The 24,452-nt window shown below is 49.4% G+C and overlaps 1 protein-coding gene across 3 annotated transcripts in view; it reads left to right on the plus strand.

The window, feature by feature from the left end:
- The first annotated feature begins 15,171 nt into the window (after nt 1-15,171).
- Nucleotides 15,172-24,452, plus strand: part of ADCK5 (aarF domain containing kinase 5) — a 29,848-nt gene continuing 20,567 nt past the window's right edge. Inside the window, exons 1-3 of one of the 3 annotated variants that reach the window (XM_069956866.1) lie at nt 15,172-15,207; nt 21,786-21,877; nt 23,091-23,237. In XM_069956866.1, coding sequence (XP_069812967.1) covers nt 15,193-15,207; nt 21,786-21,877; nt 23,091-23,237 — 254 coding nt within the window. In that variant the 5' untranslated portion in view covers nt 15,172-15,192. Of the gene's footprint in view, nt 15,208-17,763; nt 17,934-21,785; nt 21,878-23,090; nt 23,238-24,452 lie in introns of those variants that run through there. The other 2 variants (XM_069956865.1, XM_069956867.1) reach the window with 2 other exon arrangements.

The following is a 24,452-nucleotide window of genomic DNA, read 5'->3' on the forward strand; positions in this document are numbered from 1 at the left end:
CCTATATGTTCGCTTATACGGATTTTTAGTTTTCTAATGCTGGAGCCTATATATTGTAATCTGCATTCTGTACATTGGGCAACATAAACCGTATGAGTAGTGGAACAATTCAAAAATGATTGTATTATGTGTCTGATCCCCGTGCTGTACGATGTAACAGCTGGATTGTCGCACACATGCCGCATCGTGGCTGTGCGCACCTGAAAAAACCTGTAGTAGAGAGCCAGTTGTGTTCACTATTGAGTTTACTCTCCGGGGTCAGAACACTAGGAGACAGCAGATTTCCTATAGTCTTACCCCTCCGGGCTACGCACCTCACTCCTGGGGTGAGTATTTGTTCGCACTTGTGGTCCTGATAGAGCATAGGTAGGTACTTCTGTATGATGTTACAAATATCATTATATTGAGGACTATACATGGTGGAAAAAGTGAGGGGAAATTCCCTTTTTACTGTTATTATTATATACCCCATCCACATTAACCATTTCATCACTATGGGTTCTGTCTCTCAGATGGAACGATCTATCCTGTTTTTCCGCTATCTTCCTGGCACGTTCAATTACTTCATTTCTGTATCCTCTAGCTTTCAACCTGGCTGTCAGATCCTGTATTCCTTTATTATAGCTCTCTATATTTGAACAATTACGGCGTGTCCTTATGAATTCCCCTATGGGGAGGTTACGTGTCACATGTGGGGGGTGACTGCTCCTTGCATGTAGTAGACCATTACCTGAGCTAGGTTTACAATACAGGCTGGTGTGAATGGTGCCATCTACCAGACTAAGTGTAAGATCCAGGAAAGAAATACACTCCAATTTATATTCAAAGATGAATCTGAGATTTAATGTATTGGCATTAATATAACGCAAAAAATCTTGTGCCTGTGTTTCTGTGCCCTGCCACACCAGGAGGAGGTCGTCAATGAACCTCCCATACCACCCAAATAAATACATACAGGACATGTGTTCGCATACAGGAAGACATACATACAAAAGGTTCCACAAAAGTATAGTCCTTGTTATGCGTCCAATTCTAGTTACGAGGCAAAAAGCATACTACAGAAACATCAACATAAGGCAAGGTCAGTACATACCCAAAACACTTAAAGGATGAGCTAAAGAACACTGCAACTCACTGTTGAAATAAGAAAAGCTCATCAGTACATAGAAGATAAAAAAGTTAAAGTAAATATCCTAAATATACATAAGGCTAAGAATTAGAGGCAGACAAGGTATCCCTAAGACGTGTAAATCCGATCGTGGAATTATTAGTAGCCGAGTGTTTACACCACATTCCCCATACCTTATGGAGCTTGGCAGGGCACCCTCTGTGTTTAAATACTAAATTCTCATAGGACACAACAGTATTTACCAAAGTTACCCATTCGGATAACGTGGGAGATCTAGGGTCCATCCACTTGAGTGCAATAGCCTTCCTAGCCATGAACAGTGCTTCTTTTAGACAGATCAGCTGATGATGAGTCCATATATCATCATCCAGGATACCGAGCAAGCATCCTTTGGGCTCTAACGCAATTGGGCGCTGCATAACACTACTAAGTAGCTTAATCACATCCTCCCAGAAAGACCGTATGAATGGGCAGTCCCAAACCATGTGCCTAAAGTCAGAGTGGGGGTGGTGACATCTATGGCACTCTGGTGAAGGATGTCTTCCCATCCTATGTAGCCGAACCGGTGTTAAATAACACTGATGGAAAATAAAAAGTTGCGTTAATTTGTTATTGATCGCAGGTGACACATACAGATGGGAGGACAACGCTTCCTTACAGTCATCATCCGACAAGGATGGGATCCATGCTTTCCACTTATCCAGCATGGGGAGTGGGGCAGCTTTTATTACCGCATCCAATAAATACGTATAGAGAGTAGAAATTATTCCACGAGGGCCTTGAGACTTAAAGATACCTATTAAAGGGTACTTAGACATGGGGCGTTTAGGGATATCAAACTGTGCAGTAACAGCGTGACAAAGCTGTAGGTACTTATAAAAACACTGTCTAGAAGGTCATATTTTTCCTGTAGCTGTTGAAAAGTGCGAACCCCGCCATCTGCATAGACATCAGTTAAAAAGCCAACCCCATGCTCTATCCAGAATGTCGGGTCTAGATTAGGACCCAAATGGGTCAAAGAAGGGTCATACCAAATTGGCATATCCAACATTCCATCTGTGTACTGGTATATCCGTTTTACCGAGGACCAAACTTGCGAGGCCAGACGGTGGAGGGGGAGCCAGTTGCGAGCAGATTTACCTTTCAGTACCGGCCAGAGGTGCCTAAGGCCTAAGTAATAAGCCAAATGATGCTCTCTATTAGGTAGGATCCCAGCTTGAACCCAAATTCTTAAGTAGGTAAGGTGGGCAGCTAGATAATACACATAAAAGTCAGGGAGAGACACTCCACCAGATGCTTTGGGCCTCTGCAGTACAGAGAGTCTCACTTTAGATCGATTATTTCCCCACACGAACGAGGGAAGCATGGCTTTCAGCTGCTTAAAGAAGGATTTAGGAACTGGAGAAGAGGCATGTTTGAGAACATATAGGCATTTGGGCAAGATCACCATCTTAATTTTAAGTTTATACGTCCTGGTACTGCTAGTGGGAGGGGGGCCCAAACTCTAAATTTATCTCTGACATAGGACAACAGCGGATAAACATTGCGAGCCAGATCCTCTGAATAATCACGGCTTATGATTATCCCTAGGTATTTGAATTGGGACACTACTTTCAATCCGGAGGCCTCTTCCCTCCATCCCACCGGGTTAAGGGGCATAAACGCCGACTTTCCCCAATTAATCCATAGGCCCGAATAGTTACCAAAGGATTCTATGATACGAATAGCTAAAGGGAGTGTGACTGTGGGTTGGGACATAAATAAAATCAGGTCATCAGCATACAGGCCTACCCTATCCTCCCGAACATTCTGCATGTTAATGTGTTTTCCCTAAGTCCAATCAGCGGCACAATAACGGGGTTTATTGCCCCTGTGTACTGGGCAGGACAAAAAGGAATATTTAATGGTACAGCCAATCAATGAAAAAGGCTCCTCCCCTCCAGGGTATAAAGACAACCCTCACCCAGTGCACCATGCATTTATTATAAAGACCAAATAACACAACAAATCAAAAAACAAGATACATATATACATAGGGAAGGGAAGCTTGTGCCGCTGATGGGACTTAGGGAAAACACATTAACATGCAGAATGTTAACTTCCCTGACGTCCCACAGCGGCACAATAACGGGAATTTAGCACGTACAACCCATTATGGGAGGGTCTCTTGTACAGCAGATTGTAAGACCGAAGAGGAAAACACTGGAGCAGACAGAACTGATCCTATAATACTTAAAGAAAGCCTTAGGTGAAGACCAAGATGCCGACAGGCAAATCTGATCCAGCAGTATTAATGCCTTCTCGGCCCAAGAAGAGGCCACTGAACGAGTGGAGTGTGCCCTTGTAAATTCTGGAGGTTCCAGATTTCTGAGTGAGTAGCACATATTAATGCACTCCGTGATCCATCTGGATATTGTAGGCTTAGAAGCCTTCTGCCCTTTATTCTTCCCCATAAAGGTAATAAATAAATTTTCAGATCTTCTGAACTCCTTAGTACGTTGAAGGTACATTCTTAAGCATCTTACTATGTCCAGCTTCTCCAGAGTCTGGTCTTCAGCGATAGCTTCTTGTGAAAGAACAGGAATATAAATTAACTGGTTAAGGTTAGAAAAAGAATGTACCTTGGAAGCAAACATCAGTAAGCACCGTAAAAGTACCCTATCTGGCAAGAACGTGGTATAAGGCTCAGAAGAAGACAGAGCCTGGAGTTCTCCTATTCTTTTAGCTGATGTTATAGCTAAAAGGAGGACCGTCTTCAAAGTTAGAAGCTTGAGAGAAATTTCTGCTATAGGCTCGAAAGGCTGGAGGGCCAAAACATTAAGAACCAAAGATAGATCCCAAGGACATACTGGTCTGGCGATTCTAGGACGTAGACGCGAAACACCCCTTATAAAGTTCTTTATCTCTGTATTCTGAAGGAGTCTCTTCTGCAAAAATACTGACATGGTGGCCAATTGGACTTTAAGTGTGCTGGGTGCGAGTCCTTTATCAAATCCATCCTTTAAAAATTCCAGTATGTCCGGAATAGAGGGATCAGTATGTTCCTTTTGTCTGGAAGAGCACCAAGTCTGGAACACTCTTCTGACTCTTGAATAAGATCTGTTCGTAGGATCACTTCTCGTATGAGACAGTATCCACCACCCTATTGGAAAAACCCTTCTCTCTCAATATGGCCCGTTCAATCTCCAAGCTGTTAGGTGGAGACTCTAGATCCTGACACAAGTGAGTGCCCTGAGACATTAGGTTGTGTATTGTCGGTAATTTCCAATACTGTCCCTTGCTCATGGTTATGAGCTGGGCAAACCATGACCTCTTCGGCCAAAAGGGTATGACCGCAATCACTGAGGCCTGGTCCTGCCTGATCTTCTTCAGGACTCTGGGAATCATGGCAGTGGGCGGAAAGATATAAGTTAGGTTGAAGTTCCAACGTATTGACATTGCATCCGTGGCCTCTGGGCAGTCCGCCTGGTAAAGGGAACAAAATCTTGGAAACTTCGTGTTTACTCTTGTCGCCATCAGATCTATTTCTGGTTGCCCCCATCTTCTGGTGATCGACTGAAGATAGACGTGTTTAATGACCATTCCCCTGGAATGGCCATCTGCCGGCTCAAGCTAACACGTTGAGAGTTCCCCTGATATGTACAGCCATGATGCGAGGTATGTTCTTCTCCGCCCAATCTAGGATCTTGCCTACTTCTGCCAGAAGAGGTTTCGATCGGGTGCCTCCCTGCTTGTTTATGTAAAAGACAGACGCCATGTTGTCCGTCTTTATCTTCACCGCTAACCCCTGAAGTTGTGGTGAAAAATGTAGCAGGGCTTTGTGAATAGCCCTTAGTTCCCTTTCGTTGGAAGAAAGGGTTCTTTCTAAGGATGACCATGTTACCTGAATGTTTAAGTCTCTGAGATGTGCTCCCCAGCCTGAGGAGTCTTTGCTTGAGCTTCCCAAATAGGTTCCTCTATGCTGTAACCATCTTTTACCTGGGACCACCATTGAAGAGAAGCTCTAGCTCTTGACCTTAGGGATAGGCTGATCTTCCTGTCCAAATCTGAAGGGTTCCTGTTCCACACTTGAAGGACCTCTGTCTGAAGAACTCACATGTGTCATAAGGCCCAGGGTACTGCTTCCGCTGCTGAGGAGAGAAGACCCAGAAACCTCATTAGAGTCCTGAGAGATACCTGTCGAGGAACTCTCAGAAAATGGCACCCTTCTTGAATTCTGTGTTTCCTCTCTGGAGTGAGGAAAATCTTCATGGTCTCTGAATTTATGAGAAATCCCAGAAACTTCTTTGTCAATGAGGGAGTTAAGTCTGACTTGTCCCAATTGACAATCCATCCCAATGTGGAAAGGATGGACATGTTCTGGTGTAGACGTTCGCTTGATCCAGCAAGGAGAAGCCAATCGTCTAAGTAAGGGATGACATTTATCTCTTGTAGTCTGAGTGTTGCAACGACAGCGGCTACTACCTTCGTAAAAACAAAGGGGGCAGAGGTAATCCCGAATGGCAGAACCTTGAATTGAAGGTGATGTAACTGATCTTTGATATAAATTGCTACTCTGAGGAATCTTCTGTGCTGTCTGTAGATTGGAATATGCAGGTAAGCATCCTTGAGGTCCATCGATGCCATGTAGTCTCCTCTGTTCAGAAGAGACCTTACTGATCTTATGGTCTCCATCCTAAATTTGTTCTTCGTGATGAATTTGTTTAGGTATCTTAAGCCTATTATTAATCTCCATTTCCCCGACGATTTTGGTACCAGAAATACCGGAGATAAGACTCCCAAACCTCTTCCTTCGAGGGGAACAGTCTCCAATGCTTTGATCCTGATTAAGTGGAGGATGGATTCCTCCAAGATGACCTGCTTTGTGGGAGAAAGACGGGAAGAAACAAGAAAACGTTCTGCAGGCAGGGCGTAAAGAGGTAGAACATAGCCTCTCTATTATATTTATGACCCACAGATCTGACACAAATTTTTCCCAAGCTGGGAGAAAATGCGTTAAACGACCCCCTACCTCTAGGATGGCGTCAGAACTCCTTTCTATTAGGGGACTTGGCTCCCTTGGACTGTCCACCTCTCCTATAGTTTCCATATCCTCTGCAGCGATACTGCCTGCTCCTTTGAGGAGAAATAGCTTGTCTCTTCCGAAAGGAAGACTGTGTACTGGGTAATAATTTATCCTTTTTATCGGATAACTCTTCCATCAGAGTATCTAGTTCCGCACCGAACAGCTTACCAGGTGAATATTCCAAGTTACAAACATTGTACTTAGAGGGGTTATCCCCAGACCAAGGACGTATCCAACGAGCCCTACGGGATGCAGAAGATAGAGCCATAGCTCTGGCCCAAAGTCTGGTCAGATGAGAGGCTGAATCAAACAAATAGTCTACCGCTAAAGTTATGTTCTTGAACGAGGCTAAAATAGTATCTCTATTTATCCCAGAATCTATGTCATCCTGGACTTTAGACAACCATTTCTTTAATGTTTTTGTAACCTCATGATTTGCTACTCCAGTGGCAGTCTGACCAGCAGCAGTAGAGTATGATCTTTTTAAGAGTGGCCTTAATATTACGGTCCATGGGGTCCTTAAGGATAGACCCATCCTCAGAGGGTACTAAAATATTTTTTAGAAAGCTTAGATATAGCTCTGTCTACCTTAGGAGGAGACACCCAGGACCTGGACTGCTCCTCATTTAAGGGAAACAAAGACCAGAACCTTTTACTTATGGGCGGAGCCTTATCAAGCTTCTCCCACTCCTTCTTAATAAGATCAGAGAAATACATCAATATTAAAACCCTTAGAAGAACCAGGAGTGTCAGGATAATCCTCAGGATTATCAGTCTGTATAGCTTTAAAGCGTAACTGTCATGTTGTTTTTTTTTTTATTGCAGAAATCAGTAGTATAAGCGATTTTAAGAAACTCTGTAATAGGTTTCATCAGCCAAAAAAGCCTCCTTCTGTACTCAAGAAGCAATCTCCCAGCCTCCCCCCCTGACTTCTTATCTGTGCATTATCAGGCAAACACGTCTTCATTACAGGGAAGCCAGTGAGGACGGGCTCTGCTCTCTCCATTCTATCCCTATGGAGGGGGGAGGGGCCGAGGGAGATGAGGGAGCAGGAAGAGGTGACATGAAGGTCAGCTGTTTGTAGACTCTCTGGGCACCTAAAACGCTAAATTCAGGTGTCAGAAAGGTCAGTGCTCATCTATGAACTTCTGAGAGAAGACTGCAGGGTGTTGTGCTTTGCAGAAATCCTCCGTGCTCAGTCACTCCTAACAGCCCCTCCCCTCTCCATAGCCACATAATGGAGACAGAAATCCTGCTGCTTCCGAAGTGAGGGGGGAGGCTGGGAGATTGCTTTTTCAGTACAGAAGGAAACTCTTTTAGTACATAAAACCTATTACAGAGTTTCTTAAAATCGCTTGTACTGTTGATATTTAATGTTTTCAGAAAAATGGCCCTGAAATGACAGTTACGCTTTAAGCAGCTTAACAATTTTATCTGGACTGAAGATAAATTTTTCCTCCTTTTCTTCCTCCTCCTTATGGGAAGGTGAAGAGTACACTACATCAAGCACAGTATAATCCTTCATAGATACAGAAGGAGAAGTATGAGCTCTCCTGGGTCTTTTCTTAGGGATCATAGCAGCCATCTCTTCCTTAAGGGAATTACGCATATCCTTCATAGAAGACCTAAGAGACATCTGTATAAGTCTCTAGTAAAATAATATAAAATTTCAAACTTCATTCCTGTAGTCTTAGTGCATAAGATCGTTGACCCAGATCACTACATCCTGGCTGTTGGGCTCATTCTTGTCCTGAATTCTTGGACGGCAGGAGAGACAGGTGGTATAATCACTGTCATCAGGTAGAGGAGTCTCTAAAATAAAAATAAACATTTTAGAATTTTTGCAGCTCCAGTTTAAAGTGCAGTGCAGTGGAGGTACATACTCTCTGCATTGTAGATGGTGTCTCTTAAGGTGGGTAGAAGACCCACCTGAAGCTCTCCAATGCAGTAAGTAAGGTAAGTAAATAACCAGAGTAGCAGAGTCAAGCAACCATGCAGACCACTGTCAGCCACAAATGGACAGACAGCAGCCTCTGGATTAGTGCGCCTACATAGGGTGCAAGGAAAAAACAAAGACCCGGATACCTGCAAAAAAAAATAAAAAATCCAGCTGCCGACCACGGTGGGCCCTCTGGGCCTAGCTCCGGTCTGGACGCGGACCGCGTCATCGCCCGCGAACCGCACATGCGCCAGTCACCGGAAATTATGCAAACCCGGCAGGACGAAGTGGAACCAAACAGCGTTCCACCTTGCCGCGGCCTGAATGTCACACCAGCAGGCGCAACTTTAAGGTCAAGTAATCTCCGGCCTGAGGAGACTTCAGCAACCTAAAACAAAGAGAGAAAGGTATAGCAAATGAAGGAGGAGGGGAGATCCAGACCTGCCCTTACAATAGGACAAAAAATAAAAACGCATGGTGCACTGGGTGAGGGTTGTCTTTATACTCTGGAGGGGAGGAGCCTTTTTCGTTGATTGGCTCTACTATTAAATATTCCTTTTTGTCCTGCCCAGTACACAGGGGCAATAAACCCAGTTATTGTGCCGCTATGGGATGTCAGGGAAATAGAGGTTTCCATCATGTCCTCCTTTCCCTTCTTCCTCCTGTAACATATATAAAGGTTTCCATCATGTCCCTCCTTTCCCTTCTTCCTCCTGTAACATATATAAAGGTTTCCATCATGTCCTCCCTTTCCCTTCTTCCTCCTGTAACATATATAAAGGTTTCCATCATGTCCTCCTTTCCCTTCTTCCTTCCTGTAACATATATAAAGGTTTCCATCATGTCCTCCTTTCCCTTCTTCCTCCTGTAACATATATAAAAGGTTTCCATCATGCCCCCCCCCCTTTCCCTTCTTCATCCTGTAACATATATAAAGGTTTCCATCATGTTCCCCTTTCCCTTCTTCCTCCTGTAACATAAAAAAGGTTTCCATCATGTCCTCCCTTTCCCTTCTTCCTCCTGTAACATATATAAAGGTTTCCATCATGTCCTCCTTTCCCTTCTTCCTCCTGTAACATATATAAAGGTTTCCATCATGTCCTCCTTTTCCCTTCTTCCTCCTGTAACATATATATAGGTTTCCATCATGTCCCCCCTTTCCCTTCTTCCTCCTGTAACATATATAAAAGGTTTCCATCATGTCCCCCCTTTCCCTTCTTCCTCCTGTAACATATATAAAAGGTTTCCATCATGTCCTCCCTTTCCCTTCTTCCTCCTGTAACATATATAAAGGTTTCCATCATGTCCTCCCTTTCCCTTCTTCCTCCTGTAACATATATATAGGTTTCCATCATGTCCCCCCTTTCCCTTCTTCCTCCTGTAACATATATAAAGGTTTCCATCATGTCCTCCCTTTCCCTTCTTCCTCCTGTAACATATATAAAGGTTTCCATCATGTCCTCCTTTTCCCTTCTTCCTGCTGTAACATATATATAGGTTTCCATCATGTCCCCCCTTTCCCTTCTTCCTCCTGTAACATATATAAAGGTTTCCATCATGTCCTCCCTTTCCCTTCTTCCTCCTGTAACATATATAAAGGTTTCCATCATGTCCTCCCTTTCCCTTCTTCCTCCTGTAACATATATAAAGGTTTCCATCATGTCCTCCTTTCCCTTCTTCCTTCCTGTAACATATATAAAGGTTTCCATCATGTCCTCCTTTCCCTTCTTCCTCCTGTAACATATATAAAAGGTTTCCATCATGCCCCCCCCCTTTCCCTTCTTCATCCTGTAACATATATAAAGGTTTCCATCATGTCCTCCCTTTCCCTTCTTCCTCCTGTAACATATATAACGGTTTCCATCATGTCCTCCCTTTCCCTTCTTCCTCCTGTAACATATATAAAGGTTTCCATCATGTCCTCCTTTCCCTTCTTCCTTCCTGTAACATATATAAAGGTTTCCATCATGTCCTCCTTTCCCTTCTTCCTCCTGTAACATATATAAAGGTTTCCATCATGTCCCCCCTTTCCCTTCTTCCTCCTGTAACATATATAAAGGTTTCCATCATGTCCCCTCCCCTTTCCCTTCTTCCTCCTGTAACATATATAAAAGGTTTCCATCATGTCCCTCCTTTCCCTTCTTCCCCCTGTAACATATATAAAAGGTTTCCATCATGTCCTCCCTTTCCCTTCTTCCTCCTGTAACATATATAAAGGTTTCCATCATGTCCCCTCCCCTTTCCCTTCTTCCTCCTGTAACATATATAAAGGTTTCCATCAGTTTGCTCTGATACATCATCAGCTTTGAGATCTTATATTGACAGGGCCCGAGTCTCTCCAGATCCCATCCAATCAGCTCTTTTAAAGGGGCAGTGTGCTGTTAATTGGCTGCTACTCAGCAGCATATGTGAAGAAATAGTTCCACCCTGCCCTAGCTTCCTACCCTATTAAAGTGTTGCCTGACCGTTCCTACCTGTGTCCCTATTGCACCAACCGCTGCTGCTGTTCCTGGCTGCACCCTGTCCACATTGTTCTCTGTTGTGCCTCATCAGCCACGTCAAGAAAGCCAAACCAGGGGTAGCGACCTAGGGGCCTAGCAGGGGCTCGAGTAAAGGCCAGTGGCCCCTTAGACTCCGCTCCCTGGTGTAGTACCTTCATGGCTTGTTGTGAATCTGGAGAATACCAGAGAGGGAAAGAGGTGCCCAGGGGAAGAAGAGAAGAATCCCGAGAATACCAGAGAGGGCAGGAGGTGCCCAGGGGAAGAAGAGAAGAATCCCGAGAATACCAGAGAGGGCAGGAGGTGCCCAGGGGAAGAAGAGAAGAATCCCGAGAATACCAGAGAGGGCAGGAGGTGCCCAGGGGAAGAAGAGAAGAATCCCGAGAATACCAGAGAGGGAAAGAGGTGCCCAGGGGAAGAAGAGAAGAATCCCGAGAATACCAGAGAGGGCAGGAGGTGCCCAGGGGAAGAAGAGAAGAATCCCGAGAATACCAGAGAGGGCAGGAGGTGCCCAGGGGAAGAAGAGAAGAATCCCGAGAATACCAGAGAGGGAAAGAGGTGCCCAGGGGAAGAAGAGAAGAATCCCGAGAATACCAGAGAGGGCAGGAGGTGCCCAGGGGAAGAAGAGAAGAATCCCGAGAATACCAGAGAGGGCAGGAGGTGCCCAGGGGAAGAAGAGAAGAATCCCGAGAATACCAGAGAGGGAAAGAGGTGCCCAGGGGAAGAAGAGAAGAATCCCGAGAATACCAGAGAGGGAAAGAGGTGCCCAGGGGAAGAAGAGAAGAATCCCGAGAATACCAGAGAGGGCAGGAGGTGCCCAGGGGAAGAAGAGAAGAATGCCGAGAATACCAGAGAGGGCAGGAGGTGCCCAGGGGAAGAAGAGAAGAATCCCGAGAATACCAGAGAGGGAAAGAGGTGCCCAGGGGAAGAAGAGAAGAATCCCGAGAATACCAGAGAGGGCAGGAGGTGCCCAGGGGAAGAAGAGAAGAATCCCGAGAATACCAGAGAGGGCAGGAGGTGCCCAGGGGAAGAAGAGAAGAATCCCAAGAATACGAGAGAGGGCAGGAGGTGCCCAGGGGAAGAAGAGAAGAATCCCGAGAATACCAGAGAGGGCAGGAGGTGCCCAGGGGAAGAAGAGAAGAATCCCAAGAATACCAGAGAGGGCAGGAGGTGCCCAGGGGAAGAAGAGAAGAATCCCGAGAATACCAGAGAGGGCAGGAGGTGCCCAGGGGAAGAAGAGAAGAATCCCGAGAATACCAGAGAGGGCAGGAGGTGCCCAGGGGAAGAAGAGAAGAATCCCGAGAATACCAGAGAGGGCAGGAGGTGCCCAGGGGAAGAAGAGAAGAATCCCGAGAATACCAGAGAGGGCAGGAGGTGCCCAGGGGAAGAAGAGAAGAATCCCGAGAATACCAGAGAGGGCAGGAGGTGCCCAGGGGAAGAAGAGAAGAATCCCGAGAATACCAGAGAGGGCAGGAGGTGCCCAGGGGAAGAAGAGAAGAATCCCGAGAATACCAGAGAGGGCAGGAGGTGCCCAGGGGAAGAAGAGAAGAATCCCGAGAATACCAGAGAGGGCAGGAGGTGCCCAGGGGAAGAAGAGAAGAATCCCGAGAATACCAGAGAGGGCAGGAGGTGCCCAGGGGAAGAAGAGAAGAATCCCAAGAATACCAGAGAGGGCAGGAGGTGCCCAGGGGAAGAAGAGAAGAATCCCGAGAATACCAGAGAGGGCAGGAGGTGCCCAGGGGAAGAAGAGAAGAATCCCGAGAATACCAGAGAGAGCAGGAGGTGCCCAGGGGAAGAAGAGAAGAATCCCGAGAATACCAGAGAGGGCAGGAGGTGCCCAGGGGAAGAAGAGAAGAATCCCGAGAATACCAGAGAGGGCAGGAGGTGCCCAGGGGAAGAAGAGAAGAATCTTGAGAATACCAGAGAGGGCAGGAGGTGCCCAGGGGAAGAAGAGAAGAATCCCAAGAATACGAGAGAGGGCAGGAGGTGCCCAGGGGAAGAAGAGAAGAATCCAAGAATACCAGAGAGGGCAGGAGGTGCCCAGGGGAAGAAGAGAAGAATCCCGAGAATACCAGAGAGGGCAGGAGGTGCCCAGGGGAAGAAGAGAAGAATCCCGAGAATACCAGAGAGGGCAGGAGGTGCCCAGGGGAAGAAGAGAAGAATCCCGAGAATACCAGAGAGGGAAAGAGGTGCCCAGGGGAAGAAGAGAAGAATCCCGAGAATACCAGAGAGGGCAGGAGGTGCCCAGGGGAAGAAGAGAAGAATCCCGAGAATACCAGAGAGGGCAGGAGGTGCCCAGGGGAAGAGAGAAGAATCCCGAGAATACCAGAGAGGGCAGGAGGTGCCCAGGGGAAGAAGAGAAGAATCCCGAGAATACCAGAGAGGGCAGGAGGTGCCCAGGGGAAGAAGAGAAGAATCCCGAGAATACCAGAGAGAGCAGGAGGTGCCCAGGGGAAGAAGAGAAGAATCCCGAGAATACCAGAGAGGGAAAGAGGTGCCCAGGGGAAGAAGAGAAGAATCCCGAGAATACCAGAGAGGGCAGGAGGTGCCCAGGGGAAGAAGAGAAGAATCCCGAGAATACCAGAGAGGGCAGGAGGTGCCCAGGGGAAGAAGAGAAGAATCCCGAGAATACCAGAGAGGGCAGGAGGTGCCCAGGGGAAGAAGAGAAGAATCCCAAGAATATGAGAGAGGGCAGGAGGTGCCCAGGGGAAGAAGAGAAGAATCCTGAGAATACCAGAGAGAGCAGGAGGTGCCCAGGGGAAGAAGAGAAGAATCCCGAGAATACCAGAGAGGGAAAGAGGTGCCCAGGGGAAGAAGAGAAGAATCCCGAGAATACCAGAGAGGGCAGGAGGTGCCCAGGGGAAGAAGAGAAGAATCCCGAGAATACCAGAGAGAGCAGGAGGTGCCCAGGGGAAGAAGAGAAGAATCCCGAGAATACCAGAGAGGGCAGGAGGTGCCCAGGGGAAGAAGAGAAGAATCCCGAGAATACCAGAGAGAGCAGGAGGTGCCCAGGGGAAGAAGAGAAGAATCCCGAGAATACCAGAGAGGGCAGGAGGTGCCCAGGGGAAGAAGAGAAGAATCCCGAGAATACCAGAGAGGGCAGGAGGTGCCCAGGGGAAGTAGAGAAGAATCCCGAGAATACCAGAGAGGGCAGGAGGTGCCCAGGGGAAGAAGAGAAGAATCCCGAGAATACCAGAGAGGGCAGGAGGTGCCCAGGGGAAGAAGAGAAGAATCCCGAGAATACCAGAGAGGGCAGGAGGTGCCCAGGGGAAGAAGAGAAGAATCCCGAGAATACCAGAGAGGGCAGGAGGTGCCCAGGGGAAGAAGAGAAGAATGCCGAGAATACCAGAGAGGGCAGGAGGTGCCCAGGGGAAGAAGAGAAGAATGCCGAGAATACCAGAGAGGGCAGGAGGTGCCCAGGGGAAGAAGAGAAGAATCCCAAGAATATGAGAGAGGGCAGGAGGTGCCCAGGGGAAGAAGAGAAGAATGCCGAGAATACCAGAGAGGGCAGGAGGTGCCCAGGGGAAGAAGAGAAGAATCCCAAGAATATGAGAGAGGGCAGGAGGTGCCCAGGGGAAGAAGAGAAGAATGCCGAGAATACCAGAGAGGGCAGGAGGTGCCCAGGGGAAGAAGAGAAGAATCCCGAGAATACCAGAGAGGGCAGGAGGTGCCCAGGGGAAGAAGAGAAGAATGCCGAGAATACCAGAGAGGGCAGGAGGTGCCCAGGGGAAGAAGAGAAGAATCCCGAGAATACCAGAGAGGGCAGGAGGTGCCCAGGGGAAGAAGAGAAGAATCCCGAGAATACCAGAGAGGGCAGGAGGTGCCCAGGGGAAGAAGAGAAGAATCCCGAGAATACCAGAGAGGGCAGGAGGTGCCCAGGGGAAGAAGAGAAGAATCCCGAGAATACCAGAGAGGGCAGGAGGTGCCCAGGGGAAGAAGAGAAGAATCCCGAGAATACCAGAGAGGGCAGGAGGTGCCCAGGGGAAGAAGAGAAGAATCCCGAGAATACCAGAGAGGGCAGGAGGTGCCCAGGGGAAGAAGAGAAGAATCCCGAGAATACCAGAGAGGGCAGGAGGTGCAGAAGGGAAGGTGAGTGGGGTGTGGGGGAATGTGAGGGGAAGGTGGGGGGGGGGGGGGGTGAGTGGGGTGAGGGGAAGGTGGGGGGGGGGGTGAGGGGAAGGTGGGGGGGTGAGGGGAAGGTGGGGAGGGGGGGTAAGGTGAGGAGAGGGGGGGGGGTAAGGTGAGGAGAGGAGGGGTGGAGTTCTGGGGAGAGGATGTAGGACACCTTGAGCACCCTGTATGTCCGTCCCTCAGGGGGCGCCACTGAGCAGGAGACTGATAACGTATAATGCGCGGTACCGGACTGCCGGCGGGTACACGGAGGGACCGCGCTGTCTTTCACCTCACTTTTATTTTCCCGCCGATCACCAAATTTCTTCAGGTTTAAGAGCGATCACGTGATGCAGAGAGATCAGCTGACCGTTAGTTTCCGACCAATAGTGCCTGGGGGCGTGGCCACTCTGGCGAGACTGCGCAGTCACATGACCCCAAGCCGTCAGACATGTTTCCCACACCGGTGAGTACAGAGACCGGGAAAGAGAGAGAGACCGGGAAAGAGAGAGACACAAAGAGAGAGAGAGACCGGGAAAGAGAGAGACACAAAGAGAGAGAGAGACCGGGAAAGAGAGAGACAAAGAGAGAGAGAGAGACTGACAGACATACACAGAGAGAGAGAGACTGACAGACATACACAGAGAGAGAGACTGACAGACATACACAGAGAGAGAGAGAGACTGACAGACATACACAGAGAGAGAGAGACTGACAGACATACACAGAGAGAGAGAGAGACAGACATACAGAGAGAGAGAGAGAGAGAGAGAGACTGACAGACATACACAGAGAGAGAGAGACTGACAGACATACAGAGAGAGAGAGAGACAGACATACAGAGAGAGAGAGACTGACAGACATACACAGAGAGAGAGAGACTGACAGACATACACAGAGAGAGAGAGACTGACAGACATACACAGAGAGAGAGAGACAGACATACAGAGAGAGAGAGAGAGAGAGAGAGACTGACAGACATACACAGAGAGAGAGAGAGACTGACAGACATACACAGAGAGAGAGAGACAGACATACACAGAGAGAGACAGACATACACAGAGAGAGAGAGACAGACATACAGAGAGAGAGAGAGAGACTGACAGACATACACAGAGAGAGAGAGACTGACAGACATACACAGAGAGAGAGAGACTGACAGACATACACAGAGAGAGAGAGACTGACAGACATACACAGAGAGAGAGAGACTGACAGACATACACAGAGAGAGAGAGACTGACAGAGAGACTGACAGACATACACAGAGAGAGAGAGACTGACAGACATACACAGAGAGAGAGAGACTGACAGACATACACAGAGAGAGAGAGACAGACATACAGAGAGAGAGAGAGACTGACAGACATACACAGATAGAGACTGACAGACATACACAGAGAGAGAGAGAGAGAGACTGACAGACACCGAGATATATACACAGAATAGAAAGTCTGGTAGAGGAGGGGAGGACATGGGGGGGTCTGGTAGAGGAGGGGAGGACATGGGGGGGTCTGGTAGAGGAGGGGAGGATGGGGGGGGGGTCTGGTAGAGGAGGGGAGGACATGGGGGGGTCTGGTAGAGGAGGGGAGGACATGGGGGGGGGGTCTGGTAGAGGAGGGGAGGACATGGGGGGGGGGTCTGGTAGAGGAGGGGAGGACATGGGGGGGTCTGGTAGAGGAGGGGAGGACATGGGGGGGTCTGGTAGAGGAGGGGAGGACATGGGGGGGGGGTCTGGTAGAGGAGGGGAGGACATGGGGGGGGGTCTGGTAGAGGAGGGGAGGACATGGGGGGGGGTCTGGTAGAGGAGGGGAGGACATGGGGGGGGGGTCTGGTAGAGGAGGGGAGGACAGGGGGGGGGGTCTGGTAGAGGAGGGGAGGACATGGGGGGGGGGGTCTGGTAGAGGAGGGGAGGACAGGGGGGGGGGTCTGGTAGAGGAGGGGAGGACATGGGGGGGTCTGGTAGAGGAGGGGAGGACATGGGGGGGGGTCTGGTAGAGGAGGGGAGGACATGGGGGGGTCTGGTAGAGGAGGGGAGGACATGGGGGGGTCTGGTAGAGGAGGGGAGGACCTGGGGGGGTCTGGTAGAGGAGGGGAGGACATGGGGGGGGGGTCGGGTAGAGGAGGGGAGGACATGGGGGGGGGTCTGGTAGAGGAGGGGAGGACATGGGGGGGGGTCTGGTAGAGGAGGGGAGGACATGGGGGGGGGTCTGGTAGAGGAGGGGAGGACATGGGGGGGGGTCTGGTAGAGGAGGGGAGGACATGGGGGGGGGTCTGGTAGAGGAGGGGAGGACATGGGGGGGGGTCTGGTAGAGGAGGGGAGGACATGGGGGGGGTCTGGTAGAGGAGGGGAGGACATGGGGGGGGGTCTGGTAGAGGAGGGGAGGACAGGGGGGGGGGTCTGGTAGAGGAGGGGAGGACATGGGGGGGGGTCTGGTAGAGGAGGGGAGGACATGGGGGGGGGTCTGGTAGAGGAGGGGAGGACATGGGGGGTCTGGTAGAGGAGGGGAGGACATGGGGGGTCTGGTAGAGGAGGGGAGGACATGGGGGGTCTGGTAGAGGGGGGGAGGACATGGGGGGGGTCTGGTAGAGGAGGGGAGGACATGGGGGGGGTCTGGTAGAGGAGGGGAGGACATGGGGGGGTCTGGTAGAGGAGGGGAGGACATGGGGGGGTCTGGTAGAGGAGGGGAGGACATGGGGGGTCTGGTAGAGGAGGGGAGGACATGGGGGGGGTCTGGTAGAGGAGGGGAGGACATGGGGGGGTCTGGTAGAGGAGAGGAGGACATGGGGGGTCTGGTAGAGGAGGGGAGGACATGGGGGGAGGGTCTGGTAGAGGAGGGGAGGACATGGGGGGTCTGGTAGAGGAGGGGAGGACATGGGGGGGGGGTCTGGTAGAGGAGGGGAGGACATGGGGGGGGGGTCTGGTAGAGGAGGACGGAGGAGTCTGGTAGAGAAGAGGAGGAGTAGTAAGCCGGCTCGCTGTAACACCAGTATTGCTTTGTTGGTGACATCAGTGCCAGGAGGAGGCCGCGGCTTGTTGGCTGTGGAGACAATGGCGGCTCCTGCCGGATCTGTGACGTTGCCAGAAACACAGCTCCTCCCAATTATCCTTTATACACTGAAGTATCTGGAATGTTCCAGAACAATCCCAACACCTTTACCTGTGTGAGAGCTGGACTTCCGGACCATTGTGTCAGTACTTTAAGGGCTCTATTACACGAGATGATAACCGTGCAAAAAAACGTTATAACGTTCAAATTTAAACAATAATTGTTTAGTGTCAATGTAAGCAACGGTAGAAGAATTGTATACTGGTCGCAACCTAAAATTATTACAGCAAACAAAAAGATACAGAGTCGGAACTACTGCCCCAGCCAGACATATCTGTAGCGGCGGGGTCTCATGTATGTAGGACGTTCCTGGGCGGTCGGTCCCCAGTGTGTAGATCAGTGAGTATGGTTATCTGTAGCCATGGTGTCTCATGTATATAGGACGTTCCTGGGCGGTCACCAGTGTGTAGATCAGTGAGTATGGTTATCTGTAGCTGTGGTGTCTCATGTATATAGGACGTTCCTGGGCGGTCACCAGTGTGTAGATCAGTGAGTATGGTTATCTGTAGCTGTGGTGTCTCATGTATATAGGACGTTCCTGGGCGGTCACCAGTGTGTAGATCAGTGAGTATGGTTATCTGTAGCCATGGTGTCTCATGTATATAGGACGTTCCTGGGCGGTCACCAGTATGTAGATCAGTGAGTATGGTTATCTGTAGCCATGGTGTCTCATGTATATAGGACGTTCCTGGGCGGTCACCAGTGTGTAGATCAGTGAGTATGGTTATCTGTAGCTGTGGTGTCTCATGTATATAGGACGTTCCTGGGCGGTCACTAGTGTGTAGATCAGTGAGTATGGTTATCTGCAGCTGTGGTGTCTCATGTATATAGGACGTTCCTGGGCAGTCACCACTGTGTCGATCAGTGAGTATGGTTATCTGTAGCCATGGTGTCTCATGTATATAGGACGTTCCTGGGCAGTCACCAGTGTGTAGATCAGTGAGTATGGTTATCTGTAGCTGTGGTGTCTCATGTATATAGGACGTTCCTGGGCAGTCACCAGTGTGTAGATCAGTGAGTATGGTTATCTGTAGCTGTGGTGTCTCATGTATATAGGACGTTCCTGGGCGGTCACCAGTGTGTAGATCAGTGATTATGGTTATCTGTAGCCATGGTGTCTCATGTATATAGGACGTTCCTGGGCGGTCACCAGTGTGTAGATCAGTGATTATGGTGATCTGTAGCTGTGGTGTCTCATGTATATAGGACGTTCCTTGGTGGTCACCAGTGTGCAGATCAGTGATTATGGTTATCTGTAGTGGTGGGGTCTCATGTATGTAGGACGTTCCTGGGCGGTCGATCACCAGTGTGTAGATCAGTGAGTATGGTTATCTGTAGTGGTGGGGTCTCATGTATATAGGACGTTCCTGGGCGGTCACCAGTGTGTAGATCAGTGATAATGGTTATCTGTAGCCATGGTGTCTCATGTATATAGGACGTTCCTGGGCAGTCACCAGTGTGTAGATCAGTGAGTATGGTTATCTGTAGCCATGGTGTCTCATGTATATAGGACGTTCCTGGGCGGTCACCAGTGTGTAGATCAATGAGTATGGTTATCTGTAGCCATGGTGTCTCATGTATATAGGACGTTCCTGGGCGGTCACTAGTGTGTAGATCAGTGAGTATGGTTATCTGTAGCTGTGGTGTCTCATGTATATAGGACGTTCCTGGGCAGTCACCAGTGTGTAGATCAGTGAGTATGGTTATCTGTAGCTGTGGTGTCTCATGTATATAGGACGTTCCTGGGCAGTCACCAGTGTGTAGATCAGTGAGTATGGTTATCTGTAGCCATGGTGTCTCATGTATATAGGACGTTCCTGGGCGGTCACCAGTGTGTAGATCAGTGAGTATGGTTATCTGTAGCTGTGGTGTCTCATGTATATAGGACGTTCCTGGGCGGTCACTAGTGTGTAGATCAGTGAGTATGGTTATCTGTAGCTGTGGTGTCTCATGTATATAGGACGTTCCTGGGCAGTCACCAGTGTGTAGATCAGTGAGTATGGTTATCTGTAGCTGTGGTGTCTCATGTATATAGGACGTTCCTGGGCGGTCACCAGTGTGTAGATCAGTGAGTATGGTTATCTGTAGCGGCGGGGTCTCATGTATATAGGACGTTCCTGGGCGGTCACCAGTGTGTAGATCAGTGAGTATGGTTATCTGTAGCTGTGGTGTCTCATGTATATAGGACGTTCCTGGGCAGTCACCAGTATGTAGATCAGTGAGTATGGTTATCTGTAGCCATGGTGTCTCATGTATATAGGACGTTCCTGGGCAGTCACCAGTGTGTAGATCAGTGAGTATGGTTATCTGTAGCTGTGGTGTCTCATGTATATAGGACGTTCCTGGGCGGTCACCAGTGTGTAGATCAGTGAGTATGGTTATCTGTAGCTGTGGTGTCTCATGTATATAGGACGTTCCTGGGCAGTCACCAGTGTGTAGATCAGTGAGTATGGTTATCTGTAGCGGCGGGGTCTCATGTATATAGGACGTTCCTGGGCGGTCACCAGTGTGTAGATCAGTGAGTATGGTTATCTGTAGCCATGGTGTCTCATGTATATAGGACGTTCCTGGGCGGTCACCAGTGTGTAGATCAGTGAGTATGGTTATCTGTAGCCATGGTGTCTCATGTATATAGGACGTTCCTGGGCGGTCACCAGTGTGTAGATCAGTGAGTATGGTTATCTGTAGCTGTGGTGTCTCATGTATATAGGACGTTCCTGGGCAGTCACTAGTGTGTAGATCAGTGAGTATGGTTATCTGTAGCCATGGTGTCTCATGTATATAGGACGTTCCTGGGCAGTCACCAGTGTGTAGATCAGTGAGTATGGTTATCTGTAGCCATGGTGTCTCATGTATATAGGACGTTCCTGGGCGGTCGGTCCCCAGTGTGTAGATCGGTGAGTATGGTTATCTGTAGCTGTGGTGTCTCATGTATATAGGACGTTCCTGGGCGGTCGGTCCCCAGTGTGTAGATCAGTGAGTATGGTTATCTGTAGCCATGGTGTCTCATGTATATAGGACGTTCCTTTCCTGGGCGGTCACCAGTGTGTAGATCAGTGAGTATGATTATCTGTAGCCATGGTGTCTCATGTATATAGGACGTTCCTGGGCGGTCCCCAGTGTGTAGATCGGTGAGTATGTTTATCTGTAGCTGTGGTGTCTCATGTATATAGGACGTTCCTGGGCAGTCACCAGTGTGCAGATCAGTGAGTATTGTTATCTGTAGTGGTGGGGTCTCATGTATGTAGGACGTTCCTGGGCGGTCGATCACCAGTGTGTAGATCAGTGAGTATGGTTATCTGTAGTGGTGGGGTCTCATGTATATAGGACGTTCCTGGGCGGTCACCAGTGTGTAGATCAGTGAGTATGGTTATCTGTAGCTGTGGTGTCTCATGTATATAGGACGTTCCTGGGCGGTCGGTCCCCAGTGTGTAGATCAGTGAGTATGGTTATCTGTAGCCATGGTGTCTCATGTATATAGGACGTTCCTGGGCAGTCACCAGTGTGTTGATCAGTGAGTATGGTTATCTGTAGCTGTGGTGTCTCATGTATATAGGACGTTCCTGGGCAGTCACCAGTGTGTAGATCAGTGAGTATGGTTATCTGTAGCCATGGTGTCTCATGTATATAGGACGTTCCTGGGCGGTCACCAGTGTGTAGATCAGTGAGTATGGTTATCTGTAGCCATGGTGTCTCATGTATATAGGACGTTTCTGGGCAGTCACCAGTGTGTAGATCAGTGAGTATGGTTATCTGTAGCCATGGTGTCTCATGTATATAGGACGTTCCTGGGCGGTCACCAGTGTGTAGATCAGTGAAGGGTCACAGCTATTAGGTGCTGCTCTGCTTCTCCCTATGACAACACTTCCTGCCCCGTGCGCTGTCGGCTGACCGTCCTCATCATCTCATGTTGTGTTTCTCTTTCCTCCTGCAGCTTCTATTATGTCGCTTTCACAGCTCCCTGCTGATCCGATGTCACCCCAAAATGTCCACCACCGTGAGGAGACTCCACAGCCGGAGCCCAGGGTAAGAGACCGCCAGAGCCTGACCCCTTACTGACCCCTGGGTAAGAGACTGCCAGAGCCTGACCCCTTACTGACCCCTGGGTAAGAGACTGCCAGAGCCTGACCCCTCACTGACCCTGGGGTAAGAGACCTCAGAGTCTCCTCTCCCTCCTCACAGAGACCTCCGCACTGTCTCCTCTCCCTCCTCACAGAGACCTCCGCACTGTCTCCTCTCCCTCCTCACAGAGACCTCCGCACTGTCTCCTCTCCCTCCTCACTGTCTCCTCTCCCTCCTCACAGAGACCTCTGCACTGTCTCTCCAAGAGTGCTTGCAGCTGCTGGTGACGGGTCTCCGTCGGTGATTAATTGCTGCCTTATCTGTAATGTGAAGGACAGATTAAGCGATATCGGTGGCGGTCAGGGCTTTCATGGTGGTTGGGCGTCTTCTGTAGGATCCTTAACTATTTGTGTTCTTGATCTGGGGGATTTTGAGTTTAGTCGTTTTAATGGTTTGCTCCTAGAGGTACCGAGACCTCCATCACCAACGAGGCTCGGGGGGTGGGGGGGTGTATACAATGGCCATGTGCTATATACCTGCCCTGCAATATATTCTTCTCCTCTCACCTCATGGCCTTGGATCATCTGATGATTCTGGATTAGGAGATGTTTCGGCTGATTTAGACCTTCTGGATTAGGAGATGTTTGGGATGATTAGACCTTCTGGATTAGGAGATGTTTAGGATGATTAGACCTTCTGGATTAGGAGATGTTTGGGATGATTAGACCTTCTGGATTAGGAGATGTTTGGGATGATTAGACCTTCTGGATTAGGAGATGTTTGGGATGATTAGACCTTCTGGATTAGGAGATGTTTGGGATGATTAGACCTTCTGGATTAGGAGATGTTTGGGATGATTAGACCTTCTGGATTAGGAGATGTTTGGGATGATTAGACCTTCTGGATTAGGAGATGTTTGGGATGATTAGACCTTCTGGATTAGGAGATGTTTGGGATGATTAGACCTTCTGGATTAGGAGATGTTTGGGATGATTAGACCTTCTGGATTAGGAGATGTTTGGGATGATTAGATGTTCAGGATGATGAGATGTTCTAGGTTCTGGTTAGATTATTGTATGTTCCAGATTATTGGCCATTTCGGACGGTCAGAGACGTGTAAGTCGGTCAGTTGTGTTGGGAATAGTGCGTGCTCTGATCCCCTCCGCTCTCCTTTCAGGCCCCACCCACATAGCTGGGTCCGTGTCGTCTGCTTGGGAGCCCTGGTCGGGGCCCCTTCAGTCGGGAGCCTTGTTTATTATAGCTCAGATGGACCCAAGAAGAGGAGGATACGCATCTCACTGCAAGGGGTTCTCCGCTTCTGCAGGTGAGGGCATCCTGTCACCTGAGGTGTGGGGTGCTGTATGTCAGGTGTCACCTGAGGTGTGGGGTGCTGTATGTCAGGTGTCACCTGAGGTGTGGGGTGCTGTATGTTAGGTGTCACCTGAGGTGTGGGGTGCTGTATGTTAGGTGTCACCTGAGGTGTGGGGTGCTGTATGTTAGGTGTCACCTGAGGTGTGGGGTGCTGTATGTTAGGTGTCACCTGAGGGGTGGGGTGCTGTATGTTAGGTGTCACCTGAGGTGTGGGGTGCTGTATGTTAGGTGTCACCTGAGGTGTGGGGTGCTGTATGTTAGGTGTCACCTGAGGTGTGGGGTGCTGTATGTTAGGTGTCACCTGAGGTGTGGGGTGCTGTGTTAGGTGTCACCTGAGGTGTGGGGTGCTGTATGTTAGGTGTCACCTGAGGTGTGGGGTGCTGTATGTTAGGTGTCACCTGAGGTGTGGGGTGCTGTATGTTAGGTGTCACCTGAGGTGTGGGGTGCTGTATGTTAGGTGTCACCTGAGGTGTGGGGTGCTGTATGTCAGGTGTCACCTGAGGTGTGGGGTGCTGTATGTCAGGTGTCACCTGAGGTGTGGGGTGCTGTATGTCAGGTGTCACCTGAGGTGTGGGGTGCTGTATGTTAGGTGTCACCTGAGGGGTGGGGTGCTGTATGTCAGGTGTCACCTGAGGTGTGGGGTGCTGTATGTTAGGTGTCACCTGAGGGGTGGGGTGCTGTATGTTAGGTGTCACCTGAGGGGTGGGGTGCTGTATGTTAGGTGTCACCTGAGGGGTGGGGTGCTGTATGTGAGGTGTCACCTGAGGTGTGGGGTTCTGTATCTTAGGTGTCACCTGAGGTGTGGGGTGCTGTATGTCAGGTGTCACCTGAGGTGTGGGGTGCTGTATGTCAGGTGTCACCTGAGGTGTGGGGTGCCGTATGTTATGTGTGGTTCCTCGTCACCTTCATAGACTTTGTCCCCTGTCCTACATGATGATAGTATGGCTGATGGGATTGGGGGAGCTGTATGGATGGTTGATCTCTGGAGATGATGAGATTGGTGGAGCTGTATGGATAGGGATCCTGTGTCCACCTTACCCCTGATTATCTTATATAGACCAGTTTTGGTCATGCTTTGTGATGGGACGCGGTCATGCTTTGTGATGGGACGCGGTCATGCTTTGTGATGGGACGCGGTCATGCTTTGTGATGGGACGCGGTCATGCTT

This window comes from Dendropsophus ebraccatus, chromosome 2, assembly GCF_027789765.1.
Source record: "Dendropsophus ebraccatus isolate aDenEbr1 chromosome 2, aDenEbr1.pat, whole genome shotgun sequence".
NCBI classification, from domain to species: Eukaryota; Metazoa; Chordata; class Amphibia; order Anura; family Hylidae; genus Dendropsophus; species Dendropsophus ebraccatus.